At 45.4% G+C, this 24,874-nt stretch overlaps 3 protein-coding genes across 4 annotated transcripts in view; 1 reads left to right on the forward strand and 2 right to left on the reverse strand.

Annotated features, from left to right (window-relative positions):
• The window catches only part of LOC309713828 (uncharacterized protein), a 150,029-nt gene extending 131,601 nt beyond the window's left edge, over positions 1 to 18,428 (reverse strand). The window contains exon 1 of the mRNA XM_082545695.1: positions 17,684 to 18,428. Coding sequence (XP_082401821.1) covers positions 17,684 to 18,067 — 384 coding nt within the window. The 5' untranslated portion in view covers positions 18,068 to 18,428. The remainder of the gene's footprint in view (positions 1 to 17,683) is intronic.
• LOC309713824 (uncharacterized protein) lies at positions 3,801 to 11,103 on the forward strand. Of its 2 annotated transcripts, XR_014278697.1 has the most exons (3): positions 3,801 to 4,069; positions 4,364 to 10,650; positions 10,945 to 11,103. XR_014278697.1 is itself a non-coding variant. In XM_082545690.1 (2 exons), the coding sequence occupies exon 2, from the start codon at positions 4,563 to 4,565 to the stop codon at positions 8,850 to 8,852; it is 4,290 nt and encodes a 1,429-aa protein (XP_082401816.1). In that variant the 5' UTR covers positions 3,801 to 4,069; positions 4,364 to 4,562; the 3' UTR covers positions 8,853 to 10,934. The 2 variants fall into 2 exon arrangements, 1 of the variants encoding a protein (XP_082401816.1); XM_082545690.1 differs by lacking the exon at positions 10,945 to 11,103 and having other exon boundaries at positions 4,364 to 10,934.
• A 2,147-nt stretch (positions 18,429 to 20,575) lies between the features above and the next one.
• Positions 20,576 to 21,823, reverse strand: LOC309713829 (GTPase IMAP family member 7-like). The gene is made up of 2 exons (XM_082545696.1): positions 21,777 to 21,823; positions 20,576 to 21,684 (listed from the first exon to the last, which is right to left on the reverse strand). Exons 1-2 carry the CDS (start codon positions 21,793 to 21,795, stop codon positions 20,987 to 20,989), a joined length of 717 nt encoding a protein of 238 aa, XP_082401822.1. The 5' UTR covers positions 21,796 to 21,823; the 3' UTR covers positions 20,576 to 20,986.
• Between the last annotated feature and the right edge of the window lie 3,051 nt (positions 21,824 to 24,874).

The raw sequence follows: 24,874 nt of genomic DNA on the forward strand, positions 1-24,874 counted from the left end.
GCTGAGAGGGAGGCAGCAGACGCCATGCAAAACAGAAGCAACAGAGCTCGTTGTGTTATCGACACTGTGAGGAAGAAAGGTGAAGCTGCCAGTTCACAGATGATTGAGTTTCTCAGTGAGCTTGACCTCTTACTCTGTGAACATCTTGGGTTGGTCTGAAGCATCCATGTAAATGTTGCTGCATTTGAGGAGACAGTAAATCACACTTCACTTCAGATTTCATCTGGTTTTCATTGATATAATGAATGATGGAAAACAGTTTAACATAATGAGCTGTTTCACCTGCCATGATTAGCTAGAGATGGAGGAAATGAAACAGGAGAAGGAGGAAGGAAAAAACTCCCATTTTAAAAAATATTCAGAATAAGCCTGATGCTTTTGAAGATATTTATAGTTTTCTTAACACTTCATCCATGTTCAGCGTGACTCTTTGGTAGTAACACAGTAAAACACAAACTGTTTATTTTTCAGACATAATATAAAATGATTAAATTGCTAAATCTGTATTTTGTGCTGTAGTTATGTTGGTTTGTTGTGAAGTCTCGTGTTTGTTAAGGGTAACTGCCAGAGGGTTGAAGGAAGACAACATGGTGATAAAGTCAATCTTCCAAACAACAGAAAATTTACTAATTGTGGTCCTATTAGCAAGTTCTGATAGATTTCATGCATTTTCCAGTGACATGTGTAAGTGACCAAAACTGTGAGGACAGTACGTTTGTATAGTGCAACATATGATATGATAGTATGTGGTTGCATTAATCTGGTGCTTTTGAAAGAAAGGCATCATTGTGGATTTGGATTTGGCTCTGTTTCTGCTCATCATCGTCATTATCATCACAGTGTTGAATTATAACTCCGAGAAAGCTTTGGACTTCCATTATTTCCCAGGTGGCTTGCAGCTCCTTGACACTTCAGATTTTCCCTGTGGATTATAAATATAAGTAAATGTGAGATCTATCAAGGAAGCCTGCTTTCCCGATTATTTCCATTAGCACAGAGCACAGACGTGGAACGCATTTTCAGTGCTGCAAGTGTTTATGTCACCACCAACCTTCTTATCACCACCAAAGATAAGAACACAATCAGCATTAGGTTAGGATGGGTTCATTAAATGAGTAGAATTGATGTGATTTGATTGTTCTTATTTTACTTTTTGCTTTGTTCCTGCCAAACTGCTTTAACAAAATCTGATAATAAAGTGTAAACTGTGGACATTCACTTGTTAACCCTTTGTGAAACAATAAAGGTATAAATCTGAGTATTAATCTTTATCAGTCCAAATTTCTCTAATTGGTTTCTCTAGCCTTTCCAAGCAGTTTCTTCCATTGGAGTCTGCACTCCTGGCTTATAAAATCATCCCTGGTTAACAAGTGACACCATCAAGAGTGGAGCTGAAATGACAGATGTGACTGATAAGATTTGACCTGCAAGACTAGTCAGGTTTCATCACATCAGGGCAGTCAGGCTGGGTGAGTCGCCTCACCTACATCGGCTCCAGATCTTTGCATTATCTATTGGATAAAACTCATAGGATCAGGGGTTAAGATGTCTTCTACAAAGAGCCGAACCAGACTTCCTGTATAGAGGTTTTGTGGCCTTCAGTGTCAGACATAACATCACTAGCTAGAGGTATAGATACATAGATAAAGTGTACAGGATGTCATGTGGGCATTGTGCAATTGATACATCATTACATTTACATATGCATTGGTATGGCGCTCATGTGTATTATCACAGCAGGGCTGCTACACATCAAATGACCAGCAGTTGTCAATACTTCCAAATGAGCTGTTAAACGGGGCATCATGTGATCTGCCTTTTGGCGAAGCAATAGGCCGGAAAGATTCACACACACACACACACACTCAAGGTCTCTTTTGAGTTTGTTTAATGCAACATCAGTTCCTCCCAATACACTATTCTGACATCACTTGATCCAGCTGTTCCCAAATGACTAACAGGCCCAAATGTGGTCCACATCTGCAGCTTCAGTTGGCCACATTTGACCTGCGATAACAACAACAACAACAGTAATGAAAATAGAGTTTGTTGCGCTAATTTGACATGGGATTCTGCCTTTTCCAAGTGCTTTTAGACATTAAATTAGGAACATTTTTACGTGATCAAACAATGAAATTACCTATAAACAAGGTCACTGATTGTGGAAATATGAATCATAATAAGTAAATGTACAGAAATATACAGTTGGTTTAAATACTGACAGAGGCGAGGCTGCCATATCGCACCATCGACCCCTTTGGCCAGAGAGTGTCCGAGCCGGGGCACGAACCGGCAATCTTCTGATGACAAGGCAAGCTGCCAAACCTTGAGCCACGAACGGCCTAACTAGCAATGATAATAATACTTATGTGATGCAACACAAGCTTATAGGGATCATATTATATACTTTTCCATAGCATTACATTTGAATTCAACAGTTCAATCTTTCAAATAACGGACAGATATTTGTGAAATCATGATACATTTGTGAATGTATTTAAATATGCACATGTATGGACAGATACATTTAATAATCATGACAATTATGTTGTATTACATTACAGTGATTTAACGTTAATTTACATTCAAAATGTGAAGTCAAAGTCTATTTACGTAACTTTAATGATATTCTAGAAGAACAGAACATTACTGTAAAATGCACAGTAAAATACCTTCATATTAGGGTTTTTTCCTACAGTCGCAGCCATACCCGCGACCGTGTTGTTAGTTCACATTCATTGGCCGATGCTTAGCGTCATGTTATTTATATTAATTGCAATTCCTACCTCTACATTTCTTTTTCAAAATATATAATTAGCACAGCGTGTCCGTGCAATGTTTTACATTGTGGCATGCAGAGAAATCTTAACAACGAAGCTCACAGAGAGAGATTGAGCTTGTTGTTTAACCCCAAGCTGGTAGGGGGAGCTCTTTATTAAAACACTTGCCGGTGCTACAATGTGCCTCAAGGTTCAACAACAGCACAACAGAAGTCACTCAAGGTCTGTGTCCCAATTCAGGGTCTGCACGCTTGAAGTACGCATTTTAAGTGCGGTTACGTCACCGCCACGCGATGACGGCTGTCCCAATTCGAAGTGTACTTCAAATGCATACTCCAAATGCACCGTCGATTTCCCCAAATATCAAGTGTGGTCCGGTGCACGCTTCGTGGTCCAATATATCCCACAATTGATAGCGAGGCGGTGGGTGTGGATAATTTTGCCGCAAAATACGGCAGAAGGGAGCGGCCGAAGAGGGTTTTTTTTGTTTCCAAACTTTATTGAAAATATAAAGCGAACAGTCAGTCATTCCAGTTCAGTTTGCACAGTAGACATACAAGGCAAATAAGAGTAACAATATACAGTACAATGAAATAAGAAGGATAAATAAATAAAGGGAAAAAAAAGAAAAAAAAGGGGGGAATGTGACAGACTTCATAACAACTTTGTACTTGAAAGTTGTGACAGCTCATTCATTAAACATTTCTGAATGAATTTCAATCAATGATAAACCTTTTTTATTGGAAGTTAATTTAAGAGAGTTTAAGTAATATTCAATTTCAATCAAAAACAAATTAAATGATGGGGTTGAGTTTTGAAATTTACATTTATGTATATGGAATTTCCCTGGAAGCGATGGAGCGGCCGAAGAGTGAACTGTCAAAAGTACTGAATATGACGTCACTTATTTATGTGGGAATGTTTAATAATTAAAGTCAGTCATATATCCACAAACACAAGCTGAAAGTCAGTGATATATGTATATGTGTGTATATATATATGTGTGTACATGTGTATTCTGTCCCTCCTGTTATTTCTAAGGCATGTTTTTTATAAGTTTGTTATATGGCGGGTCATAATCATTCGTTCTGTAATTAACTGTTGCAACATGTCAGAAAATATGTTTATTCCTGATCTTGTCTGGGCAAAGCCTGCCATCTAGTGGGTTGACAGGGTAGCACCATGTTAGAGCGCAAGCAGTGGTTTTCTCCCAGCGCTCGACAGGGAAGGTCCATTTGGCTGTGTCTCTGTAAATTCCTGCATCTGACGCCCTTGAAAAGGCATAATCTGTAAGTGTGGCAAAACGGTTTATTGTTCCCACTTATTAGTACCTTGTTCAGCAAAGTAATGAGCTTCTTGTGTGTTTAGCGAGTTTGTTACATTACTAGCACAAGCTAGCTGTTAGCCCTTTGTTTAGCCTGCTAACATGAAGCATACCAGCATGTGGTGTTAGCTGTATCTCTTACCATCTCTGTATCTCTTGATTGTGTAGTGACTGTTTACATAAGTCAACAATATTTAATGTAATCTTTGTGTATTTGTATGGAGAGTGAATACACTGTATTCTGTTTCTGTTATTACAGTTTTACAAAAAAGGAAAATAAGGATCAGTAAAGCTCCGAAGAATGGCACGCGGTCTCCTGAGTGTTTACTGAAGCCATTTTATGTTTAGCTCACTGCATAAGCTGGATAGAGACATTCAGCTGAGGGCAGAAGAGTAAAAAGATTGTCCACGCATCAAGTGCACTGCCAGGATCCTGAGACACTCCAGCGACAGCAATCATGTCCAACCACGGGGACACCTCGCAGCTTTCACAGCTGGAAGTCAGGTCGGAATGCAGATCAGCAGCTTCACGCCGGTCAAACAGCTCAGCAGCTTCACGCCGGTCAAACAGCTCAGCAGCAAGCCTTGCTGCAGCACGAGCACGAGCTGAAGCCGAAGCTGCTCGAGCAAGAGCAGAATATGCCAAACGCCAAATAGACATGGAGGTCGAAAAGGCCCGGATGGAGGCAGCGCTAAATGCTCTGAAGCAGGAGGGAGAAGCAGAAGCAGCACTTGCAGCTGCAAGGGTCCTAGAGGCTGCAGTTCTGGACCAAGCAGAGTCTGTGAAGCCACCAGACATTCCTGCCACAATAGCTGCGGCTGTCAGCCGCACTCAAGAGTATGTAGATACCCACTTCCACAATAACACTAATATGGAAGGTGAGTCAAAACACAGTAGAGAGCAAAAATGTGACTTAGACAACACCCACACTACAGGGCCGGACATATCAGCAGCAGCTGCGCGTGGGTACCCCCCCAGTTCTCCACCTGTTTGGCAGCCCAAACTTCCACCTCCCCATTGGTCCAACTATGTTGGAGCAGCCAAACCACAACGACAAGCAGATGTATCAGACCTCGCTGCCCTCCTCTCGCGTCGTGACCTACTGACAGCAGGACTGACAGTGTTTGATAACAAGCCAGAGACTTATCTAGCATGGAGATCTACGTTTCACAATGCCACTGAAGATTTAAACCTAAAGTGCAGTGAAGAACTCGATCTGCTCACTAAGTGGCTTAGTGGGGAGTCTCTCCAGCATGCTCTGAGAATCAGGGCTGTCCATGTTAACAATCCAGAAACAGGTCTTAAGCGTTTATGGCAAAGGCTAGACAGGATTTATGGCTCATCAGAAGTTATTGAAGCTTCTCTGTTCAAACGCCTAGAGAGCTTTCCCAGAGTTACTCCGAGAGACAATCACCTTCTACAGGAACTTGCAGATCTCCTCCTGGAACTTGAAGCAGCAAAAAACGAAGGATATCTGCCAGGCCTCAGCTTTCTTGACACTCCAAGAGGCATAAACCCAATTGTGGAAAAACTCCCACATACCCTGCAAGAGTCATGGATCAAACAGGGGTCCAAGTATAAGAAAGAACACAAAGTGCACTATCCGCCTTTCTCCTACTTTGTCCAGTTCGTAAATAGCAATGCTGAAATGAAAACTGACCCCAGCTTTATCCTACAAAATTACAGCACTGGGCACATGAGGATAGAAAGGCCACTGGTGAGACAATCACATTTTAGAGCCCCGCTAACAGCAAACAAAACACCGGTTGGCACACCCAGCAACAAATCTAACACTCACTCTCTTGATCCCGACAAACGGTGTCCAGTACACATGAAGCCCCATTCACTTGCAAAATGTAGAGGGTTTAGGATGAAAACACTGGATGAGCGGAAAAGTCTGCTCAAAGGGCTTTCGATCTGTTACAAGTGTCTCTCATCAACAGAACACAGGGCCAAAGACTGTAAAGCTGATATTCGTTGTCTGGAGTGCAAAAGCGATACCCACATCTCCGCCATGCATGCCGGGCCACCCCCTTGGAGAAGTGGGAGCTTTGATTCTACACCAGAGGCACACGGCGGGGAGCCAGACATCCCGAGCTCCACAGTGACTACATCTAACTGCACTGAGGTATGTGGACAGGGACAACAAGGACGGTCTTGTTCTAAAATTTGCATGGTGAAAGTATATCACAGCACAGCCCCTCAAATGAAAACGAAAATGTACGCAATTTTAGACGACCAAAGTAATGTGTCACTGGCTCGTTCTCCCTTTTTTGACATGTTTAATGTACATGGTGAAGCCTTTCCATACACAATGAAAACATGCTCTGGCACAACGAACAAAACAGGCCGTAGAGCTCACGGCTTTGTCATTGAGGGTGTGGACGGAAAAGTGTCCATACCACTACCAACACTGACAGAGTGTAATCAGATTCCTGACAACAGGAGTGAGATACCCACCCCAGAAGCTGCAGCTGCTCATCATCACCTAGCTCACATAGCTGCACAAATACCCCCTCTTGATCCAGAGGCAGATATTCTCCTCCTCTTAGGCCGTGATGTAATTCAGGCTCACAAGGTTCGACGCCAGGCAAATGGGCCCAATGAAGCACCTTATGCCCAAAAGCTTGATCTTGGATGGGTAATTGTTGGGGATGTTTGCCTCTCGGGAGCTCACAGACCCACATTGAACTCCTACAAGACTAACATACTGGATAATGGCCGCCCCAGTTTTCTCTCTCCCTGTGGCAACAGAATCTACACAAAAGTGAAGATCACAGAAGAATGCCCCCTTTTTGAGAGCACACAGGTCAAAGATGAACTGGGCAAACACATCTTTCAACAAACTACTGATGATGACAAAATGGCACTCTCTGCAGAAGATAAGACGTTTCTGAACATTATGCACAAAGAGTTTGCTAAAGATGATGCAAATAACTGGGTCGCCCCCCTGCCCTTTCGTCATCCCCGACGTCGCTTACCCAACAACAGAGAGCAGGCTCTCAACCGCCTCATGTCCCTACGGAAGACATTAAAGAGAAAGACGGAGATGAAAGATCATTATGTGGAGTTTATGAAAAGGATCTTCGACAAAGGTCATGCAGAAAGGGCACCCCCTCTCAAACCCCACCAAGAATGCTGGTATCTCCCACACTTTGGTGTTTACCACCCCCAAAAGCCAGCAAAAATCAGAATAGTCTTCGATTCAAGCGCCCAGTTCGAAAATGTGTCTCTGAATCAAGTACTGTGTAAAGGCCCAGATCTCAATAACAGCCTTGTGGGCGTGCTTCTCAGATTCCGAGGTGACCCACATGCTGTGATGGCTGACGTGGAGCAGATGTTTCACAACTTCACGGTCAGAGAGGACCATCGTGATTATCTGCGTTTCCTGTGGTTCCGCGATCACGACCTCGATGGAGAAGTGGACGAGTTTCACATGACAGTCCATGTTTTTGGGAATTGCCCGTCCCCCTCAGTTGCCATCTATGGACTCAAGAAGACTGCTGTGGAAGGAGAGAAAGAATATGGCAGTGATGTAAGGGAATTTATTGAGCGCCATTTTTATGTAGATGATGGGCTAAAGTCATTTCCCTCTGAGACCCAGGCGATTGACGTCCTTCACAGAACACAAAGGATGCTGGCTCAGTCTAACATCCGCCTTCACAAGATCTCATCCAACAGCCCTGTAGTCGTCAGTGCCTTCCCAAGTGAAGATCTAGCCACAGGCCCGCAGGAACTCCAACGTGGACAACACGCCCCACTCATGCAACGCAGCCTTGGGTTAGGCTGGGACCTGTCGACAGACCAATTGTCATTTCAAGTTGAAATCAATGACAGGCCTTTCACCAAACGTGGTGTATTGTCAGTCATCAACAGTTTGTATGACCCACTCGGCTTCGCTGTGCCAGTCAGCATCGAAGGCCGCTCCATTCTGAGAGAGATCTCTATGGACATTAGCGAATGGGATGCACCGCTGCCGAGGGAGAAACAGGACAAGTGGCAACAATGGAAAGATTCCCTAAAGCACTTACAACAGCTCAAGATCTCCCGCATGTATACATCCATCTCACTATCTGAATCTCAGAGAAAAGAAATGCATGTTTTTTGTGATGCATCCACAAAAGCTGTTGGAGCCGTCGCTTACCTGAAACTCACAGCAGGCAATGGGCTCAGTGAAGTTGGGTTTCTTCTTGGAAAGGCCAGGCTGGCTCCAAAACCAGACATCACAATTCCAAGACTGGAACTTTGTGCTGCTGTGCTGGCTGTAGAAGTAGCGGAAATGGTCCAGCAGGAGCTTCACACTACTATCGATGAGGTGAACTTCTACACCGACTCGAAGGTGGTCCTTGGATATATTTTCAATGAAAAAAGACGCTTTTATGTGTATGTGCATAACCGTGTGGAGCGCATTAGGCATTCTACCCAGACCCACCAATGGCATTACGTACCCACACAGCTAAACCCAGCTGACCATGCCACACGAGCACTGCCCGCTGAGCATCTGTCTCACTCTACATGGCTTAGCGGACCTGCCTTCCTTACAGATTCAGGCCAACGACAAATACAGAAAGAACCCTTTGACCTTGTTTGCCCTGAAAACGACACTGAGCTGCGCCCAGATATCGTATCCTGTGCCACCTTTCTGTCAAAAAAAGAGCTCGGGACCACAAGGTTCGAGAGATTCTCAAATTGGAGTCGTCTGCTAAAAAACTATTGCCAGACTGCTGCACATTGCCGAGTCGTTTAAAGGTGAAACAGAGAGCACATGTCGTGGATGGCACAAGTGCAACAACTATGCTACAGAAGAACAGCTCCAGTAGGCCAAGGTTACTATCATTCGTGCAGTTCAAAAAGAGGTGTATGCGGATGACATCAAGCGCATGGAGCAGAGTGAGTCCATTCGCACACAAAGTCCACTTAGCAAGCTGAGTCCTTACATAGACGCTGATGCAGTCCTTAGGGTCGGTGGCCGGCTCGCAAGAGCTCAACTGTCAACAGATGAGACACACCCCATGCTCATTCCCAGTAAACACCACATAACCCAGCTCATAATCAGACACTTTCACGCACAAGTATGTCATCAGGGCAGACACTTCACCGAAGGTGCAATCAGAGCTGCAGGTTTTTGGATTGTGGGTGGGAAAAGAGCCGTCAGTAGTGTCATCTTCAACTGTGTCATATGCCGCAGATTAAGGGGCAAGCAACAAGAGCAGATCATGTCAGATCTACCAGAAGACAGAATGTGTACAGACCCTCCTTTCACGTGTGTGGGCCTAGATGTTTTTGGTCCGTGGCCTGTTACAGTCAGAAAGACACGAGGAGGTCAAGCAGAGGCCAAGAGATGGGCAGTGATCTTTACGTGTATGAGCACTCGTGCCATACATATCGAAGTGATAGAAGCAATGGACACTTCATCTTTCATTAATGCTCTGCGCCGTTTCGTTGCCATGCGAGGTGCTGTTAAACTACTCAGATCCGACTGCGGCACAAACTTTGTGAGTGCTTGCAGAGAACTCCAAATCGACAAGAAGGGTTGTCATAACGACAAAATCAACAAGTATCTTGGAGACAGAAGCTGTGAGTGGCAATTTAACCCTCCACATGCATCGCACATGGCTGGATCTTGGGAGCGCATGATTGGCGTCAGTCGGCGGATCCTTGACGTAATGCTGCTGCAGCACGTAAATGCAAAGCTCACACATGAGGTGTTAGTGACATTCATGTCGGAGGTCACTGCAATAGTCAACTCAAGGCCACTTACCACAGTTTCTGCTGACTCAGAGCATCCTGAGATTCTCACTCCTGCCATGCTACTCACACAAAAGGTTGGTGCGCCCCCAGTACCACCAGGTCAGTTCCACGATCAGGACCTGTTTAGAGCGCAATGGAGACGTGTACAGTACCTAGCCAACATCTTCTGGGGACGATGGAGGAGAGAGTACCTCAGCGGACTACAGGGTCGTCGCAAGTGGAGGGCATCAAAGCCCAATCTACAAATTGGAGATGTGGTCCTGCTCAAAGAGGGACAAGAAAACAGGATTGACTGGCCACTAGGGCTAGTCACAAAGACCTTCCCCAGTCAAGATGGCAGAGTAAGGAAGATTGAAGTCAAGATCATCCGCAGTGGCGAATGTAGAGTGTACCTGAGACCCATCAGTGAAGTCGTCTTGTTGGTACCTAAGAGCTAAGTCTGAAAGACTCTTAATATCCTTTGTAATAGTGGGATTCAGCTTTAGTTGGTGTGACGTCCTGCAGACGTCAGGCGGGGAGTATTCTGTCCCTCCTGTTATTTCTAAGGCATGTTTTTTATAAGTTTGTTATATGGCGGGTCATAATCATTCGTTCTGTAATTAACTGTTGCAACATGTCAGAAAATATGTTTATTCCTGATCTTGTCTGGGCAAAGCCTGCCATCTAGTGGGTTGACAGGGTAGCACCATGTTAGAGCGCAAGCAGTGGTTTTCTCCCAGCGCTCGACAGGGAAGGTCCATTTGGCTGTGTCTCTGTAAATTCCTGCATCTGACGCCCTTGAAAAGGCATAATCTGTAAGTGTGGCAAAACGGTTTATTGTTCCCACTTATTAGTACCTTGTTCAGCAAAGTAATGAGCTTCTTGTGTGTTTAGCGAGTTTGTTACATTACTAGCACAAGCTAGCTGTTAGCCCTTTGTTTAGCCTGCTAACATGAAGCATACCAGCATGTGGTGTTAGCTGTATCTCTTACCATCTCTGTATCTCTTGATTGTGTAGTGACTGTTTACATAAGTCAACAATATTTAATGTAATCTTTGTGTATTTGTATGGAGAGTGAATACACTGTATTCTGTTTCTGTTATTACAGTTTTACAAAAAAGGAAAATAAGGATCAGTAAAGCTCCGAAGAATGGCACGCGGTCTCCTGAGTGTTTACTGAAGCCATTTTATGTTTAGCTCACTGCATAAGCTGGATAGAGACATTCAGCTGAGGGCAGAAGAATGTGTATATATGTGTATATGTGTATATATGTGTATATATATATATATGTATGTGTGTGTGTGTATATATATATATATATATATATATGTGTATATATAACACCCAGCACGCCCCTGCGGGCGGTTTATCCTTCAAGCTCGGGTCCTCTACCAGAGGCCTGGGAGCTTGAGGGTCCTGCGCAGTATCTTAGCTGTTCCCAGGACTGCGCTCTTCTGGACAGAGATCTCCGATGTTATTCCCAGGATCTGCTGGAGCCACTCGCCTAGCTTGGGAGTCACCGCACCTAGTGCTCCGATTACCACGGGGACCACCGTTACCTTCACCCTCCACATCCTCTCGAGCTCTTCTCTGAGCCCTTGGTATTTCTCCAGCTTCTCGTGACATCCAAGAATACATTGGGAAGATGGCCCCAACTGACCGAGTGCTCAGTGAATACCTCAGGCAGCAGAAACCCAAGAAAGAGGAGGGAGACGAGGAACCATCATGGAAGGACAGGCCCATGCACGGTATGTAAAACCGGCAGATAGAGGAGGTGGCTGATATCCAGAAATCCTACCAGTGGCTGGACAAAGCTGGACTGAAAGACAGCACAGAGGCACTAATCATGGCAGCACAAGAACAAGCTCTGAGTACAAGATCCATAGAGGCTGGGGTCTATCACACCAGGCAAGACCCCAGGTGCAGGCTGTGTAAAGATGCCCCAGAGACAATCCAGCACATAACAGCAGGGTGCAAGATGCTAGCAGGCAAGGCATACATGGAACGCCATAACCAAGTGGCCGGCATAGTGTACAGGAACATCTGTGCCGAGTATAACCTGGAAGTCCCGAGGTCAAAATGGGAGATGCCCCCAAGGGTGGTGGAGAATGACCGAGCTAAGATCCTGTGGGACTTCCAGATACAGACGGACAAAATGGTGGTGGCTAACCAACCGGACATAGTGGTGGTAGACAAACAGAAGAAGACGGCCGTAGTGATCGATGTAGCGGTTCCGAATGACAGCAATATCAGGAAGAAGGAACACGAGAAGCTGGAGAAATACCAAGGGCTCAGAGAAGAGCTGGAGAGGATGTGGAGGGTGAAGGTAACGGTGGTCCCCGTGGTAATCGGAGCACTAGGTGCGGTGACTCCCAAGCTAGGCGAGTGGCTCCAGCAGATCCCGGGAATAACATCGGAGATCTCTGTCCAGAAGAGCGCAGTCCTGGGAACAGCTAAGATACTGCGCAGGACCCTCAAGCTCCCAGGCCTCTGGTAGAGGACCCGAGCTTGAAGGATAAACCGCCCGCAGGGGCGTGCTGGGTGTTTTTTTTTTTTTTTAATATATATATATATATATATATATATATATGAGCAGCTGGATAGCGTAGTGGTTAGACTACACGCCTTTGGAACAGAGGATCGCAAGTTCGATTCCTGCCTGGGCCGTCTGTATCCAGTAAGGGTCCTAAGGCTAGACCCCCTATGCTAAGCAAGCCTACCGCAGACATGAGCGAGACAGATAAATATGAAGGCATGCCGGCTCGGACGTCGCCCGGATCAACAAGGTCCGCGTCAGGTGTTGAGGAACCAGGGCACCCTGACGAAAAGTGGGCTACTGGAACAAGAAGGCATCGGTGGGCAAGGGACGAAAACAGGGCGTTGTTGGAATGCTACTACGCAAGTAACCCCGGCGGAAGGGGCTACATGAATAGGATGAGGGACCTATGGATTCTTCGATACCCAACATCCACAATGACGGCGAAACAACTAGTAGCTCAGTGTTCCAACATTCGAAAGAAGGGACTGCTCTCACAGCTAGAGATTGACGAGGTACAACACAAATGCTACGGCAAGGAGGAGTCAGGACGCCAGGTCAGGGGGGAGATATCATCACCCCCACCCGAGATTGGGTACATAGCCCCAAGTGTGATAGGAGAAGGATCGTTGAGTGCGAGAGGAACTGACCTGAAAAATAGGATCATGGCCAAGCTTGAAACCTGGATCCCCCGTAGCCGGTTACCAAGATTACGTGAAGTACCCTCAGAAGGTCTGCTAGATGATGTTAATGCAACACTACGGGCAATACCTACAACCACGATTACCGACACTAACAAGCTGATCTACAATACGGCAGCAGTGATCAGTGAGATGCTTGGCTACAAGTTGAACAGCCACAAGGGGCAGTACCCTCCATGGAGAAGGAGGCTAGAGGGCAAGATCAAAGTAGCACGGAGAGAGGTTAGCCAACTAACGGAGTTGCAGAAAGGTGCGACAAATAAGGTGCCTAAGAAATACAGCAAGCTGTCTATACCTGAGGCCTTGGAAACTGCCAAGCAAAGACTCACAGCCTTGGCCAGCCGCTTGAGGAGGTACACCAGAGAGATAGAAGGCAGGAGAATAAACCAGCTGTTCTCCACAGAACCAGCAAAGGTGTACTCTCAGTGGCAAGGGAACAATAAGAGAACAGCACCACCAAGGCTGGAGACGGAGCAATACTGGAAGAGCATATGGGAGAAGGATGCAACCCATAACGGCAATGCTCAGTGGCTAGAGGATCTGAGGGCAGACCACAGCGACCTCCCTGAACAGGGTCCAGTAACCATCACAGTGGCAGATATCCAAGAAAGGGTCTCCAGTATGAAGAGTTGGACAGCACCAGGGCCCGACATGGTTCACGCCTACTGGCTGAAGAAGCTACCTGCACTCCACGAGCGTCTGGCAGCACAAATGAACCAGCTGCTAGTTAACGAGAGACACCCGGAATGGCTAACTGAAGGCCGGACGGTCCTGATCCCCAAGGACCCCAAGAAGGGACCGGTCCCCTCCAACTACCGACCAATAACCTGCCTCAGTACTACATGGAAGCTCCTGTCAGGCATCATATCGGCTAAGATGAACAGGCACATGGGTCAATACATGAGCGGGACACAGAAAGGAATTGGCAAGAATACCAGAGGCGCAAAACACCAGCTACTGGTAGACAGAACAATCAGCCGAGACTGCAAGACCAGACTGACCAACCTGTGCACTGCCTGGATTGATTACAAGAAGGCCTATGACTCAATGCCCCACAGCTGGATACTGGAATGCCTAGAATTGTACAAGATCAATGGGACCCTAAGAGCCTTCATCAGGAACTCAATGGGGATGTGGCGTACAACACTAGAGGCCAACTCCAAGCCCATAGCACAAGTTACCATCAAGTGCGGGATCTACCAAGGAGATGCTCTGTCCCCACTGCTGTTCTGCATAGGCCTGAACCCCCTCAGTGAGATCATTAACAAGACTGGCTACGGATACCGACTACGGAACGGAGCAGTTGTCAGCCACCTCCTGTACATGGATGACATCAAGCTGTATGCCAAGAGTGAACGAGACATCGATTCACTGATCCACACTACCAGGCTATACAGCAATGACATTGGAATGTCGTTCGGACTGGAGAAGTGTAGTCGGATGGTAACAAAGAGAGGGAAGGTAGTCAGAACTGAGGGGATTGAACTACCAGAAGGCAACATTGCAGACATAGAGGACAGTTACAAGTACCTGGGGATCCCGCAGGCAAATGGGAACCATGAAGAGGCCGCTAGAAAGGCTGCAACCACCAAGTACCTGCAGAGGGTCAGGCAAGTCCTGAGGAGTCAGCTGAATGGTAAGAACAAGATCCGGGCCATCAACACATACGCCCTGCCCGTGATCAGATACCCTGCTGGGGTAATAAGCTGGCCAAAGGAGGAGATAGAAACCACTGACATAAAGACAAGAAAGCTCCTTACCATGCATGGAGGGTTTCACCCCAAGTCCAGCACCCTGAGGCTGTACGATAAGCGGAAGGAAGGGGGCCGGGGACTGGTGAGTGTCAGCACCACAGTCCAGGATGAGACAAGGAACATCCAAGAATACATTGGGAAGATGGCCCCAACTGACCGAGTGCTCAGTGAATACCTCAGGCAGCAGAAACCCAAGAAAGAGGAGGGAGACGAGGAACCATCATGGAAGGACAGGCCCCTGCACGGTATGTACCACCGGCAGATAGAGGAGGTGGCTGATATCCAGAAATCCTACCAGTGGCTGGACAAAGCTGGACTGAAAGACAGCACAGAGGCACTAATCATGGCAGCACAAGAACAAGCTCTGAGCACAAGATCCATAGAGGCTGGGGTCTATCACACCAGGCAAGACCCCAGGTGCAGGCTGTGTAAGGATGCCCCAGAGACAATCCAGCACATAACAGCAGGGTGCAAGATGCTAGCAGGCAAGGCATACATGGAACGCCATAACCAAGTGGCCGGCATAGTGTACAGGAACATCTGTGCTGAGTACAACCTGGAAGTCCCGAGGTCAAAATGGGAGATGCCCCCAAGGGTGGTGGAGAATGACCGAGCTAAGATCCTGTGGGACTTCCAGATACAGACGGACAAAATGGTGGTGGCTAACCAACCGGACATAGTGGTGGTAGACAAACAGAAGAAGGCGGCCGTAGTGATCGATGTAGCGGTTCCGAATGACAGCAATATCAGGAAGAAGGAACACGAGAAGCTGGAGAAATACCAAGGGCTCAGAGAAGAGCTGGAGAGGATGTGGAGGGTGAAGGTAACGGTGGTCCCCGTGGTAATCGGAGCACTAGGTGCGGTGACTCCCAAGCTAGGCGAGTGGCTCCAGCAGATCCCGGGAACAACATCGGAAATCTCTGTCCAGAAGAGCGCAGTCCTGGGAACAGCTAAGATACTGCGCAGGACCCTCAAGCTCCCAGGCCTCTGGTAGAGGACCCGAGCTTGAAGGATAAACCGCCCGCAGGGGCGTGCTGGGTGTTTTGTTTTTTTATATATATATATATATATATATATAGATATATGTAGATATATATGTAGATATATATGTACTCTCAGTGGCAAGGGAACAATAATAAGAGAACAGCACCACCAAGGCTGGAGACGGAGCAATACTGGAAGAGCATATGGGAGAAGGACGCAACCCATAACGGCAATGCTCAGTGGCTAGTGGATCTGAGGGCAGACCACAGCGACCTCCCTGAACAGGGTCCAGTAACCATCACAGTGGCAGATATCCAAGAAAGGGTCTCCAGTATGAAGAGTTGGACAGCACCAGGGCCCGACATGGTTCACACCTACTGGCTAAAGAAGCTGACTGCACTCCACGAGCGTCTGGCAGCACAAATGAACCAGCTGCTAATTAACGAGAGACACCCGGAATGGCTAACCGAAGGTCGGACGGTCCTGATCCCCAAGGACCCCAAGAAGGGACCGGTCCCCTCCAACTACCGACCAATAACCTGCCTCAGTACTACATGGAAGCTCCTGTCAGGCATCATATCGGCTAAGATGAACAGGCACATGGGTCAATACATGAGCGGGACACAGAAAGGAATTGGCAAGAATACCAGAGGCGCAAAACACCAGCTACTGGTAGACAGAACAGTCAGCCGAGACTGCAAGACCAGACTGACCAACCTGTGCACTGCCTGGATTGATTACAAGAAGGCCTATGACTCAATGCCCCACAGCTGGATACTGGAATGCCTAGAATTGTACAAGATCAATGGGAATGGCAAATCAGTTTGCCTTTTTTATTACTTTCCCCTGCCAGCAAATAAAGCTGAGTTTGTTTGTATTTAAACCTGATGCCTGAGTGCCTTCATTTTGCGTCCAACTCCTGCCTGCCACACAGCGACTCATGACAGAATGACGCGACCAGTACATGGACCCAGCAGCACTTGCCCCGTCTGAAGAGCTCAGGGAGGATATAATTTATTCAGTGGATAAATTATGTGACCTGTGGCTGAATCATCCTGGGGAGGAATTTCAGCGTGCTGTAGCGAACCGGCTACAGCGACTGGTTTCTGGTCTCCCCTGGCTTTTGGACTCACTTCACCCACTCATACAGGAGTTTTTCCTTAATGAGCTTCTTCTGCATCCCCCTGTTGCTACCGCTCACCTACCCAACTCGGAGAAAGATGTGCTGCCCAGCCCGCCGGACTTGGAGTTGCCCGGCCCATTGGAGCCATCACCGAGGAGGAAGCGGCGGCCACGCCACCGGCGTGTCACCCCACAGCCGGACGTGTCACCCCACAGCCGGATGTCAAAACAGCCGGCTGTGGTGAGCGAAAAGGACACTTTTTCTCTTTCTTCGGGCCATGGGACTATTTATTCTGGGGCTATATTTTTTGCATCAGCTGCTCAGCCACAGGGTCACTTGGCTGCTCAGCCGTTTGTTCCCGCTGGAGGGTCCGAGGGGCCCGTCCAGCAACCTGCTTCCGCTTGAGGGTCCGAGGAACCGCTTCAGCCGTCTGTTCCCGCTGGAGGGTCCGAGGGACCGCTTCAGCCGTCTGTTCCCGCTGGAGGGTCCGAGGGGCCCGTCCAGCAACCACTTGCGGCTCCCACGCCGTCGCCTGCAGCGCCACCACCTTCGCCTGGTCCAGCCTCCGTGTCTTCAGCTCCGCCTGGTCCAGCCTCCGTGTCTTCGCCTTCGGCGTCGCCTGGTCCTGCCTCCGTGTCTTCGCCTTTGGTGTCGCCTGGTCCTGCCTCGCTCCGTCTAGCTTCGTCTGCGCCTGAGGTCCCCATGCCGTCTGGTCCTGTTCGTCCTGCATGTCCGGTCCGGCCAGCACGTCCTGTCCGGCCTGCTCGTCCTGCATGTCCTGTTCGGCCGATGACTGGACGTCGTTGCCATCATGGACAGCTCCCTGAACTACGCCGCCATCATGGATGGCCCCCTGAACTACGTCGCCGCCGGTGCCTCCTGCCCGGCCACCCTCCTGATCTGTTCCGTCGCCGCCGGTGCTTCCCGCCTCCCCGGCCTCCTGAATTATTTTCTGGGCTCTTGGGCCGTCAGCCTCCGGGCCGCCCCCCTGAACTTTTCGAGACTGTTGCCTGGGCCTCTGCGCCTTTCGTGGGCTCTTTTGTTTGTTTGCTTTTGGACTGTTCCTGGGCCTCAGTGCTGTTGTTTTGGACTTTGTTCCCTGTGTTTTGGTTTCTGGCTCGTTGTGTTTCATTTGTTTCGTGTCTGCCCTGGTCCCACGTCTCTGTTCCCTCTGTAGTGCCTGTCTGTGTGTCTAAGTTCAGTCTGTGTTATGTTTCCTGTTTTACTTTGAAAGTCCGTGTCTCATGTAAATGCGTCTGGTTGTGTTTCCTTTGTCTCGTTAGGCCTGATTTGCCCAGCTGTGTTTCCCCCCTGTTACTCATTCCCTGATTGCTCCCTCTGTGTATTTAAGCCTTGTGTTTCTCTGTGTCCGTGTCGCGTCGTCCCTCATGCTGTGTGGATCTCCCTGTGTCTCACTGAGTTTTGTTTATGAGTTTCCAGTTTAGTTTAGTTTAGTTTGCCTTTTTTATGACTTTCCCCTGCCAGCAAATAAAGCTGAGTTTGTTTGTGTTTAAACCTCATGCCTGAGTGCCTGCATTTTGCGTCCAACTCCTGCCTGCCACACAGCGACTCATGACAGGCGTAAACACAACATTCAAGATAACAGTTAAAAGTAACGTAACCATAAACAATAGAACAAGAACATCTAAACAGCAACACATGTCCCAAGGCATGATGGGAGACATTTCTGGATGCATTTTTACAATCTAAATATGCATATGTACAAAAAAGTATATTTAAAAAACAAGTAAATTGTTTTTTATTACATTTACAGTGATGTTATGTTATTTTACATTTGACGTGTCAGATCAGTCTACTTATGTAAATGTAATGATATTCTAGAAAAACAGTACACGACTGTAAACTACACAGTAAAATAATTTGACATTACTATTTTTTGGAACAGTGTATAGTAAATAACATTTTTATTAATTCACTTTATTCCATTATTAATGTGCAACTGACTGGTTGACATAAAGTCTGTAGTTACACCTGGACTTGCTGTAGAGGGCAGTCATAAGGAAGAGCTCACTTTGTTATGATCCAGATGCAGTGTGATGTTGTTGGGAATCTTTTTAATTTTCCTAACCTCTGACTTTTAGGTATTTTCATATTTTTAGTTCCAAAACTTTAATTTCATTCACATTTCTCAGTTATTGGGAAACTGTAGAAAATACTCTATTCTGAAAATGGCTACTGAAGGGATTCAAAAATACATCAAATAAACTGGGAACACATACTCGGCCCATGTCTGAGTTAAAAAGTAAGGAAACCAAATACAGCTTTACTGTTTACTGACCAACATTATTTGTCTGCATTCTGATAAATACAACCCCAGTACTATACTCACTGTACATACAGTACATGACGATATTAGTAAGTAATGTAATAACTGAGTAAATGACATATGACACACACAAAAACCAACACATTGCACGAAACAGGAAGAAGGCAGCTTATTTCCATATATTTTTATACATATGCATAAAATAGCATCATTAAGAAAAAAACATACATGGGCAATTTTGATAGCCATGGTTATGTAGACTGGAAACACCAGGGTCTGGGTGCAGTTCCCCCCTCCAGGGGCAAGAGTACCTAGACCCGGTTCGTAGAGTATGCTTGGGGAGTGTGATAGTGTGTACAGCGTCTCTTTATGTCTGTCTCCACGTTGGTTGAGTGTGGAGTAAGTGCATATGAGAGCATGAGGGTGGGAATGGATGTTTGTGTCTGTGTGTGCCTGTATGTCTGTGTCTATATGTCAGGTTGGGTATCAGACGCCACCTCTCTGGGGACATCTCAGGCCCTCCAAGGTTTGGAGGCCTATCTCCACCCACCACCACTTCCCCTGCCAGTGGCGGACCCCCTCAGACATCGGTGCGTTGGTGGTTCTTTGTGTCTGGGGGTGGGCGTCCGGGTACACACCGGCTCACTCCTTGGCGGCCGCTTATCGGGGCCTGGAGCCTGGGGCTCGCTCGGGCCACTTCGGAGGTGGGGTGCCCCCGGCCTCTCGGCCTGGGGCTCGGTCACTCAGGCACAGCTGGCTGCCGGCGGAGCTCACGGGCACGTCACTGCAACTAACCCTGGCTTCTGCTCCGCGGCTGCTGAGTGAGCCCTCATCTGGGACTCTCCTCAGCTCTTACTGGGACAGTGGCGCAGCTGCCCCTCTGTGGGTCTTCCTTGGTCTCTTGTGTTCTGGGGGCCTCTAGATGTCTGGAGTTTTGATCTCCTCCATACCTTTTTTTTTTTTTTTGTTTGTTTTTTTTTTTTCTCTCTTCCCCCCCTTCTCACCGTCTCTTCTCCCCTTTGGTTTTCTTTCTTTCTCTCCCCCTCTTTCTTTCATTCTTTCCCCCTGTCCTATCCCACAGTTATGTCCGTCCCGTTTGCAACTGAAAATAAAATAAATTCATAATTATAATAAAGGTCAATCAAATGGACCAATATGGCAAGGCCATGATGATCCACTTGGTAAAATAAATCCGCTTGGCATCTTTCTTGGCCTCAAGACAACAATTCTGATGGCTAAAGATCCAAACGGGACACAAAAAAAAAAGAAAAAAAAAGAAAAGAAAGCAGTGTTTTAGAATTAGAAAGAAATGATGACAGCGATGCATTGAAATTATTTATTGAGATATAACATTTAAAAGAATTACACTGAAGCAACAATAAACAATCATTGACAAAATTAAATGCTTTTCACAATATTTTCAGACAAAAATGGCAAAGAAAAGAAAATACATTTCAAACTTCATGCCATCATTTAAAAACAAGTCATTGACTGAAAATATGCATAAAACACACTATTTAAAATAAATTTAACACCAAACCATCAGGGTTGCAAACTCACTACAAATTGGAGCAGATGCAGTAGAGAAAAGCTCGTACTATGATTATTATTTCACTTTATAATGCTTTCCTCTTGAATACCAAAAGATAAAGTTAAATAATGTAGACAGCTGTCTACACTGTAAGTCTGTGTCAGACTAGACTTACAAATGGGTACAGAAACTGTCCTGTTTAGACTAGATTCATCACTATTTATTACAATAATTTAATCTCCATGAAGAACAGTACGAAACATTTTGATACGCTGAAACAGCGACTCAGTGAATTTACACTCATCCACGGCCAATCCCTTACTGTGTGCTTCCTCCACCTGTCTATACATGGCGTTTGTGTAGCGTATGCCTCCATTTGCTGCCACCATGTCATCAATCTTCTTGACCAGCTGCTCCACCTGCTTTCTGTCACTGCTGGTGTTGTCAAAGACGTGGAACCTGTTTCCACAGCTTTCAATGATGTGCTGAAGTCCAAGATCAGCTTCATTTACATACTCCTCTATGGTCATGTCTTCAAGATCGCCGCCACGGGTGAACAGCACAATCATGTGCTGGTTTATCTCTGGGCCAAACAGCTCCTGCAGGGCTTTCACTGAGTTTTTCTCCTCCTTAGTGAATCGACCCACTTGGAAGACCAACAGGAACACATGAGGACCGGGAGAGGAGTCTTCAACACATTTCTTGATTTCTTTTTTGATGAACTCATCTGAATTCGCAACGTCCATGATCCCTGGTGTGTCTACAACACTAACTGACCTGTTACCCATCTGTGCCACACCTTTTTCACAGACCTCGGTCACTGACCCCAGTAAGGGACAAGAGCTGAAATTTGTTTTTCCCAGGATGGTGTTTCCAACAGCGCTCTTACCCACACCAGTTTTCCCAATCATCACAATGCTCAAATCAGGACCTGAAACACAATTCACAATTCACAATTCACTTCACAGGACCTCAAACACAATTCACTACTTTTATTTGATGAAGATTAACTATAAATCTTACATAGTGGAAATGAAGCCATCTTAACTTCACTGTTGTCACTGCGCAGGTGAGAGAGATGAATGTTAAAGCCTCTGTTCAACACAGTGCTTTTATAGCTTTACAGCTGGCATGCCTCTGGCATTTGACAGTGACAGAGCTGTGGGTTCAAACTGGTTCTTCCAGTTTTGGATTTCTGTTTTACCTTTTGGACATTGTTTGAGGGTAAAAGGAAATAATAACTAGTCTTTCCATGGGTAAAGTGATACAGAAGAAGAGTTTATTTATGTGTGCTTTTGCTAATACTAAATCATTTTTAATTCTTCGTTAAAAATATAAATATTTATCAAAATATATTTTTGATCAACACATTCCTACATTATGTAACTGAGTGAAAAAAATCATGTTGAAATCAATATTTGTGTGATGGAGCTGCTGATAAATCATATTAAAGTAAAACATAGAAAAAAGAAGAAAATGCAGCTTATCTCTTCTGCATGAAACTTTTGTACCTGGTCACCATTTCCCCCCCCCTCTTTTTCTTCAACATTACATCTGAGGTGATGTCTAGTCCTACCCATTGTAACATATAATGGGAAATGCCTGCAATACCTCACCCAGGAGGCATCCTTGTCAGATGCCGGAACCACCCCAACTGGTTCCTTATAATGTGGAGGAGTAGCGGCTCGACTCTGAGCCATTCATGGACGGCCGAACTCTTCAACCTATCTCTAAGTTAGAGACCCGCCACCCTTTGGAGAAAGTTCATTTCTGCCATTATTCATTATCTTGAATGTTGTGTTTACGCCGTGGTGCAGCGTCACTGACAGTTGTTGTTTTGTAGAGAGAGTGCTGTACCATGAGTGACTTCTGTTGTGCTGTTGTTGAACCTTGAGGCACATTGTAGCACAGCAAGTGTTTTAATAAAGACCTCCCCCTACCAGCTTGGGGTTAAACAACAAGCTCAATCTCTCTCTGTGAGCTTCGTTGTTAAGATTTCTCTGCATGCCACAATGTAAAACATTGCACGGACACACTGTGCTAATTATATATTTTGAAAAAGAAATGTAGAGGTAGGAATTGCAATTAATATAAATAACATGACGCTAAGCATCGGCCAATGAATGTGAACTAACAACACGGTCGCGGGTATGGCTGCGACTGTAGGAAAAAACCCTAATATGAAGGTATTTTACTGTGCATTTTACAGTAATGTTCTGTTCTTCTAGAATATCATTAAAGTTACGTAAATAGACTTTGACTTCACATTTTGAATGTAAATTAACGTTAAATCACTGTAATCACTGTAACCTAAAAAAATCAGTCAGACAACTACAGCTCATTCAGAACTCTGCTGCTCGAGTCCTCACTAAGACCAAAAAAGTGGACCACATCAGTCCAGCTCTGAGGTCCTTACACTGGCTGCCTGTCCGTCAGAGGATAGACTTTAAAGTTCTGATGCTGGCCTATAAAGCTCTGAATGGTTTAGGACCAAAATACATCAGCGACCTCCTGACCCAGCATGAACCATCCAGATCCCTCAGGTCATCTGGATCCGGTCTTTTATCAGTTCCCAGAGTCAGAACCAGACACGGAGAAGCTGCATTCAGCTTTTATGCTCCTTATATCTGGAACAAACTCCCAGAAAGCCTCAGATCAGCTGAAACACTCAGTTTATTTAAATCCAGGTTGAAGACTCACCTGTTCTCAGCAGCATTTGAATAAAGCACCAAATCCACACTTTTAAGCTTAAATTTCAAAACTAACATTTTAACTACTGATTTTATCTGTTTTGATTTTATCTGTTTTGATTTTATATACTGTTTTGTTTGTTTGTTTGTTTGTTAATTAGTTAGTTTGTTTTATTTGCTTGTTTTAATCAATTTTAAATCATGCTTTTTATTTGTTTTTGTTTCTAATGTCTCTGTAAAGCACTTTGAATCACCTTGTTGTTGAATTGTGCTATACAAATAAACTTGCCTTGCCTTGCCTTGCCTTGCCTAATGTAATACAACATAATTAAATTAAATTAAAATGTATCTGTCTGTACATATGCATATTTAGATTGTTAAAATACAAATGATACAAATGTATCATGATCTCACAAATATCTGTCCGTTATTTGAAAGATCGAATTCAAATGTAATGCTATGGAAAAGTATATAACATGATCCCTATAAGCTTGAGTTGCATCACATAAGTATTATTATCATTGCTAGTTAGGCCGTTCGTGGCTCAAGGGTTGGCAGTTCGCCTTGTGATCAAAAGATTGCCGGTTCGCACCCCGGCTCGGACACTCTCCGTCGTTGTGTCCGTGGTCAAGACTCTTCATCTACCGCCTACTAGTGATGGCCAAAGGGGCCGATGGTGCGATATGGCAGCCTCGCCTCTGTCCCTGGACGTCCAATCAATTATTATTCGAACCAACTGTTAACTGTATATTTCTGCACATTTACGTATTATGATTCATATTTCCACATTCAGTGACCTTGTTTATAGGTAATTTCATTGTTTGATCGCGTAAAAATGTTCCTAATTTAATGTCTAAAAGCACTTGGAAAAGGCAGAATCCCATGTCAAATTAGCGCAACAAACTCTATTTTCATTACTGAAAATAACCGTATTTTTATGGGACAGTTATTTTCTGTTATTTCACGGTCGTATTTTGGCGCCCCAGCTGCCGGAAGATTACCGTTGTTTTACGATGTTTTTTGTAACAGTGCAGTTATTTATCAAGTGCATTCATTGCTGGTGAATTTAAAGGACAGCGTGTGGTTGAAGAATTTGTCACTTCTAAAATATTCTTTTTACATTTCACCTTCTGGTTTCATCTAAGGCTGTGAACGACAGAATGATCCCAGCATAATGAAGCATATCTGGAATGCATCCAAACAAACTAGTCAATTGTAAATCACTATTAATGAAACTTTTTTGTATGGATAATATCAAGCCAAAACATGCAACCTAAATTCCAGAAAAAATGCGTCGTTCTTAAAGTTTGAGCAACTAAAATACTTGAAAATCACATTATGAATCACATGAATGTTCAAACTAAGAATTTTTTATGCACAAAAATTAAATAAAATTGTATAAAAAAGTAAAATTTCATGGTTTAATCATTT

This window comes from Aulonocara stuartgranti, assembly GCF_965226115.1.
Source record: "Aulonocara stuartgranti genome assembly, chromosome: 9".
Taxonomy (NCBI): domain Eukaryota; kingdom Metazoa; phylum Chordata; class Actinopteri; order Cichliformes; family Cichlidae; genus Aulonocara; species Aulonocara stuartgranti.

What these genes read in the sequence shown, in the direction of transcription:
- LOC309713824 (XM_082545690.1), top strand. Translation starts at nt 4,563, where the DNA reads ATGTCCAACCACGGGGACACCTCGCAGCTTTCACAGCTGGAAGTCAGG.